The sequence below is a fragment of the Antennarius striatus genome, chromosome 13 (assembly GCF_040054535.1).
Source record: "Antennarius striatus isolate MH-2024 chromosome 13, ASM4005453v1, whole genome shotgun sequence".
NCBI classification, from domain to species: domain Eukaryota; kingdom Metazoa; phylum Chordata; class Actinopteri; order Lophiiformes; family Antennariidae; genus Antennarius; species Antennarius striatus.
The window spans coordinates 15136575-15143795 of record NC_090788.1 but is presented as its reverse complement, the minus strand read 5'-3'; the positions used below and the strand labels follow the sequence as shown (position 1 = coordinate 15143795).

General features: G+C 38.1%; 1 protein-coding gene across 3 annotated transcripts; it reads left to right on the top strand.

Annotated features, from left to right (window-relative positions):
* Nucleotides 1-632: 632 nt before the first annotated feature.
* ublcp1 (ubiquitin-like domain containing CTD phosphatase 1) lies at nt 633-5862 on the top strand. Of its 3 annotated transcripts, none has more exons than XM_068331395.1 (11): nt 633-767; nt 1060-1293; nt 1599-1690; nt 1915-2000; nt 2071-2186; nt 2745-2843; nt 2921-2958; nt 3090-3188; nt 3610-3726; nt 3841-3968; nt 4074-5862. In XM_068331395.1, the coding sequence occupies exons 2-11, from the start codon at nt 1110-1112 to the stop codon at nt 4099-4101; spliced, it is 987 nt and encodes a 328-aa protein (XP_068187496.1). In that variant the 5' UTR covers nt 633-767; nt 1060-1109; the 3' UTR covers nt 4102-5862. The 3 variants fall into 3 exon arrangements, with proteins under 3 accessions (XP_068187496.1, XP_068187499.1, XP_068187497.1); XM_068331398.1 differs by having other exon boundaries at nt 644-767; nt 1088-1293; XM_068331396.1 differs by having other exon boundaries at nt 644-1293.
* Nucleotides 5863-7221: the final 1359 nt, after the last annotated feature.

Here is a 7221-nt window from a genome sequence, read left to right as displayed (position 1 = left end):
AATCTTTCTTTGTCCAGTTCATACCGTTTTAATTAATAAAGAACGTCACTGTTTTTTGCTGTAAGATCAGATGTCGCTCAAAACTAGAATTTGGTTTCTATAAATTGACAAAAGACCTGAATAACTTTAGGAACATCTGGTGTTACAAAAATGTCCTATGGACTTTAGTTGATGACCACCTCACTTTTGCAAACATCCTGTTATAATGTACTAATTTTTATATTGTATTTCCCATTGTTTATTGGTGTTTACTGTTTTTGAGTGTTTAGTGTTTTTTAAGTTTCATCTAATGAAAAATTGTAAAATGTTCTAAATGTGATTGAAGTTTTTTTTTTGCAAAAAATCTTCTGAAGCACTTTAGTGCTTCATCTAATGTAAAATTGCAAAATGTTTGAATGTGATTAAAGTGTTTTTGCAAAAATAAAATAAAAAATCTTTTCTTTTCTTTCTCTTTGCCGTGACTTGTCTCTACTTTATTCCAATGTAAGTAAATGTAAGTAAATAATTATAATATTATATTAAATCTCTCTCCAGTTCATACCGTTTTAATCAATAAAGAACGTCCAGGAAAACAGACCATCTAGTCTTTCATTATTTCAAAGCGCCTTCATTGTTATGTCACTTCCGGTCTGGTTCGGGACGCCCGGAAGAACAGTGTGCGCAAATCGATGAATGAAACTGAAACGGCAAATCTAATCCGCTCATTCAAAATTTCGACGGAATATTATTGTGTTTGTCAAACAGTACCTATTATTTTAAACTGTTAGGTAAGAATACGTAAAGTTATCCAGCTAATATCAACTAGTTGGCTGTTTACCTCCCGTGTTTACATGGTTGCTAATCAGTTTTAGCAATCTCATGCTAAAAATATCAACATTGGGGGATTGTCATTGTCTGCTCAGAATAGTTTATCTGTTGAGTCTTGAATTAGCCAGCACAGACAGCGCATGCTTAGCAATACCGATTTCACGTTTGGCGCTGTCATTTTTTGCGTATTCTCAGACAGTTACAGTGTTGCACCTGACACATCCGCTATTTTGCCTCCTCTGTCTTTGCAAGGTGAACGTGTGTATGTTTGTTACTGTAGCTAGAAATATTTTCTTTGGTGTATGTGTACGTGTGAAGAGCTTGTGTGTGCAATGTCAGTATCAGTGATCATAAAGTGGGGAGGTCAAGAGTACTCCATCAGCTCTCTGTCTGAGGAGGACACAGTGATGGACCTGAAACAGTCCATCAAGACCTTGACTGGGGTGCTGCCAGAGAGACAGAAACTACTAGGACTTAAGGTCAAAGGTAAGAGAGCATCAGTAACCACAAGTGTGCTAGATTGAATGTAAATAATACCAAAGGTTCTAGAAGTCAGGTGGACCAAGTACAATTAACAATATTAGTGGCACAAACTTTTAATCAATGGAATCCACTTGTGTATCTACAAGTTTTGGTCATGTCAGTCTACATTAATTAGCAATTGTTTGTGTGGTTATTTGCAAAAATCCATATTCCATCTGTTTTAGTGTCAAACATTTCAGCTTGTGTTGTGGTTTAGTGATTAATATTTCAAAGGTTTTTGGCTGAAGTACTCCCTCTTCCAACTCCAGGTAAACCCGCAGAGGATGAAGTCAAGCTTGGCTCTCTAAAGCTGAAGCCTAACACTAAAATTATGATGATGGGCACCAGAGAGGAAAGCCTGGTAGGTGACTTGTAATAGAGACATTCAGGCTCCAAAGATTTCATTTGGGGACTATGAATAAAGGGTTAGTTACTGAGCTCATTTAATGCGTAACAGATGGAGAGAAATTGGCATGATTCTTATAATTTTCTGTTAAATACTTGCTCGGTTAAGTGATGATCATTAAAGGTTCTCCTTTTCTGGTGGGTACACTTAAAGATGTGCATCCTTTTTCTGTTGTAAAGGAAGAGGTTTTAGCCCCACCCCCAGAGAATGATGACGTTGTCAATGATTTTGACATAGAAGAGGAGGTCATTGAAGTGGAGAACAGGTAAGATGTTTTATGTGATTTTTGTGTACACATGAAGTTCTGAGAAACAAATGTCAGTGCATATCTCTAGAGAGGAGAACCTGGCAAAAATTGCCCGCAGAGTAAAAGATTACAAGGTGGAAGTACTAAACCCTCCAAGAGAAGGAAAGATGCTTCTGGTACTGGACGTGGATTATACGTTATTCGGTGAGTTACAATACCATATTTTAAATGGTTTTTAACCTTTACATGCAGCAATTGTAGTGATATGGAATTATTATTTTGTCGTTTTCTTTTATTGGTTTACATGGTATTTTGTACAGTATAAACACACGGCTCCCTGAAATGCTATTATAACTCACATGCTGCATTGACTGACATGGACTTAAATATGATAATGATAATAATAATGATATGATAACAGCAATGGGATGCTATTTATTTTATCTATTACTACTGAACAGCTTTAATCTTAGACCATCACAGAATAAATGGGATTTTATCATCCTTTTAAGCAAGTAATAGTGAGTTTCATTTTTTTCTGGTCAAAAGTTTGTTCTGTTATATTACAGTGACATGTTTTCATCATCCAAAAATATTGTCTCAAAATTTGGTAAAATATGTTTTGTTTATTATCCTCTAAGAAAGAATAATGATATATAATAAAGAAGTATTATATATTGAGATCATGCTTAAATATACGAATACAAAAAAAGGAGGTTCTTGGGATTAAAAAAAAAGTTTTTGGAACACTCATGTATTTAGATCACAAGTCATGTGCAGAAACGGGTCAAGAGCTGATGAGACCATACCTTCATGAGTTTCTGACTTCAGCCTATGAGGACTATGACATTGTCATCTGGTGTATGTATCTTCTCTTCTATAATAATGAAAATAATAATGGTAATGATAATGATAATAAATGTGTATTCTCTTCATAGCTGCAACGAGTATGAAGTGGATTGAAGCTAAAATGAAAGTAAGATATCCCCTAGTGCTGACAGATGGTTACCATGAATGTACTGTACCCATTTTTGCCAAAAGGTGGCAGTGTTAATTTACGTTTAATAGGAAAAGCCGTTATAGAAGTGTGTATCCGTGCTTCCTCAGGAACTTGGAGTGACTGACAACCCAAACTACAAGATTACATTTATGTTGGACAGCGCAGCAATGATCACAGTACACACACCTAAGAGAGGGGTTGTGGAGGTCAGTAAACACAGAACTGCTCAAAACCAAAGGCTTTGGGCTCTAATGCATGTACACAAGATGCTGATATATTCTTATAACTTATAAATTTATACTTTAAATAGTTGATGTCTAGACTAGCAGCAGTTATTTTTGGAAAATGTCTATTATAGACCTTTCTCTTTCATGCCTTGGTGGCTAGCGAATTAACATGCTGTGTTTTTTATCATTCATCCGACATGCAAGAATGAAGATGCAGACAGAGCCATGCCTGGCATGCATGTAATTAACTCTCAGTTGTGGTGCACTGTGGTGCAGTCGCCTAGCTTTTAATGTGGAGGATTCACAGCTGGAGCATTGGAGTACCAGTTGTATGGGATGGGTCTGGGCAAACCGAACAGACAAGGTGATCTCATGTATTTGGTGATGTGTTTATATACAGGTAAAACCTCTTGGTGTGATATGGGGCAAGTATGGAGAATTTTACAACAGAAAAAACACCATAATGTTTGACGACATCGGAAGAAACTTTCTCATGAATCCACAGAACGGATTGAAGGTTCGCAATCACCATTATTTTTAGTTTCCAGATGGTCCATTACCTTTTTACATTATGCACATGAATTGCTTAAAATATGTGTGTATGTGTGCTTGTTTTCTATTTGTGTACTAGATTCGACCCTTCATGAAAGCCCATCTTAACAGGGAGAAAGACAAGGAGCTGTATAAACTAGCTCAGTACCTCAAAGAGATTGCCAAGCTTGAGGACTTGAGTGGACTCAACCATAAACACTGGGAGAGGTAGTCGTCCAGATGATAAACAGTTATAAGGATAATTGCATCATTTTTAGTGGCATTATGTTGTACAACCTGTTTGATCATCTATTTCTATCACTCTGGGTTTAGGTACCTATCGAAGAGGCAGCAACACTGATCTGGGACGGTATTCTTGACAAAGACTGGACCGTCCCATCATCCAGTTCTCACCCATGCGTACAGACCTGGAGTTCATTACGAACATTCTGACAGATCCCCCACTAACAGCCCTCCAGCTACCAACATGAAGATGCTCAGGACTGAGATGGACCTTCTTGCATGTTTGCTATCTCTTCCGAAAAATGATACTTTTTTAAAAAATATTGTTTTTGTAAATTACAGTAATATTGGCAATTACTACAAGTAAATGAACTGTACTTCTACAGCGCCTTTCTAGTCTGACTGACTGACAACCAGGCCAGCGTTCACCCATTCACACAAAAATTCATACGGTGACAAATGCTGTTGTGTAAGGTGTCACCTGTGTATTAAGAGCAGTCACAGGGTCACTCACACCAATGGGACAGCCCCTGGGAGCAGTTTGGGATTCAGCATAATCCCCAAGGACACTTCGGCTGCAGAACTACCGACCTTCTGACTGGCGGACCACTGCTCTTGCGTGTGTTAACCCCAAAATCCACTTGTGTTGGTGCGGGCTGAAAGTTCATTTAAATTTGTGGCCACGAGCCACCTGTCCCACAAACATCATATTCAACCAGAGAAACAGTAGTTAGTTAGTTAAAATCCTGGGTTCAAATCCAGCTGAAGACCTATCACTTGTCCCTCAGGGTTCTCCAGGTTCTTTCCACCACCAAAAACATGCAGTAGAGTCTGAAGTTATTGTGAGTGTGAATGGTTTCCTTTGTGGCACAGTGATAAGCTGGAATTTTGTCCTTGTGCCCCTACTTTTTGTCTGCTGGGAAAGGCTCCATCCTTCCATGACCCTACACAGGATATAAATTAGTGAGTGAACACGGAACTACGTGTCACTCGGAGAGTTCAAGTCTCTATCAAGGCCCTTCATTTTCCCTATTGTATAATGGCACCTGACAGCAATAATCTCATGATAGGTTGACCATCACAGTGTGACTCCACAGCCATGAAAGCCTACCCCTAGTTGGAATCCCATTATTAGGTATCATTAGTTTGACAGTTGTCCGGCAGAGCAGCAATGGGCAGCAGTACTTCATCACCATTAGAAAAGGCAGACATTTTCAGTCAGAAAGATGCAGTCCTTTCTTTTTTACAAACTTTCACCACCAATGGCCAGACCTGCATCATTTTCTCTTGGGTGGACTGGAATAGTTCTTTAGCAAAGAACATATTGTTACTTCATAGCAAAGAACATTTTTATTTTTTGCCACTTTCCCAAACTGGTGAACTGAACTGGTGAGTATCAGTAAGAGACTTGGCCTCATGTTTTCTTGGTTTTCCGATGCTCTGTGTCTATGACATCTGGTAAAACTATGTGGCAAACCTGTATCACCTCTGTGAACATCTCGGTTCCCTTCACTGAAAGTCAGGTTCCACCATCCTGACATGCTATGCCAAGTGCCACATCTTTCTTCTACCTTACAGATTCTTTTGACATGAATCACTTTCAATATCTCAACTTTGTCAAAGACAAAATCAGCTTTTTTCAATGAGATTTTCAATGTACTGACAGTCTGTCTTTTTCTGGGCCATCAGTCCTGGTGCCCAGCATTAATGAAACTATCTGCACAAAGCACGTGTTGTCTCTGGAGTTGCTGCTGTCTGTTGAAGCTGGAGCCTTGAAGGATGTAACTGCTAAAGAAGGAACGGGAATGATGATTGATGACACATTTTATTTTTTCATACTATAGGCTCCAGGCTACTGTTGCTGCAAAAGATGCTGTAGCCTTAAATGTTGGCAGTTATTTGTAAAAACCAAAAAATATTACATATAATACAATACCACAAATCATGCAGTGTCCTTCAAGTGTCTTGGTGGAAAATGATGCATAGTAGTTTGGTCATATATACTCTAATAGTTTAGGGAAACTTTCAGAAGTTCTTGATATGCAGGGAGTGAACGCAAAGTAGTCATATATTAATAGTAGCTGATTTTGGTATGACAGTATTAAGATGGTTTAAAAAGGCTGTGTAAAGGGGGGCTATGGTTGTGTCTCACTAATTTGTTTAGCTTTGCATCTTTACTGAATTAAATGTTAACCTTAGTTAACCTCATTTTAATGTACTTTAGAAAGACAAAGTTTATGTCACAGTCTTGCTAATAACTGTTAATAATTGTTAATTAGCTGTGAGCTAAAAAAAAGCATTTCCTGTTGAGATGCTGCATGGACACGGTCTTCTGACCTGAGTTTCTTCCAAGAATGCAGAGAACTAAAAGGTACTTAAAAAATCAAAAAGATAAAATTCCAACTGAACTATGAAAAACAAGATGATAATAGCAGCAACCCTGAAATCTAAAAGTCCCACCAGCAGGAATATACTGCAAGCAGTAGTGAGGGTTACAAGTAATACAAATACAGTAGTAGTCATGTTATTAAAGTAGCAGTAAACTCTATTTAGTAGTAGTGGTAATATTATCAGTACCATATAGGAGTAGTGACAGAAATAGTCAAGGCTCTCTCTCTCTCTCTCACACACACACACACACACACACACACACACACACACACACACACACACACACACACATGCACTATAAACACTATAAAATTAAATTATAAATGGTATAAAATTAAAATATAAACACTATAAAATTAAAATATAAACAGTATAAAATTAAAATATACAGTACAAAATTAAAATATGAACAGTATATCTGATGTACAGTACAGTCTATCTGATGTAGTCATTCTTGATCCTATCCTTCCTGGTCACTCCCAGAGAGAACCTCAGCATCTTCATCTCTGCTACCTCCAGCTCAGTCTCCTGTCTTTTCCTCAGTGACACTGTCTCTAGACCAAACAACATCGCTGGTCTCACCACAGTTTTGTACACCTTTCCTTTCATTTTAGCTGAAACTCTTCTATCCCACATCACACCTGACACTTTCCTCCACCCATTCCATCCTGCCTGGACACGCTTCTTCACCTCTTTTCCACACTCTCCATTGCTCTGGACTGTTGACCCTAAGTACTTAAAATCCTCCACCTTCTTGATCTCTTCTCCCTGTAACCTCACTCTTCCACTTGGGTCCTTCTCATTCACACACATGTACTCTGTCTTACTGCGGCTAACCTTCATTCCT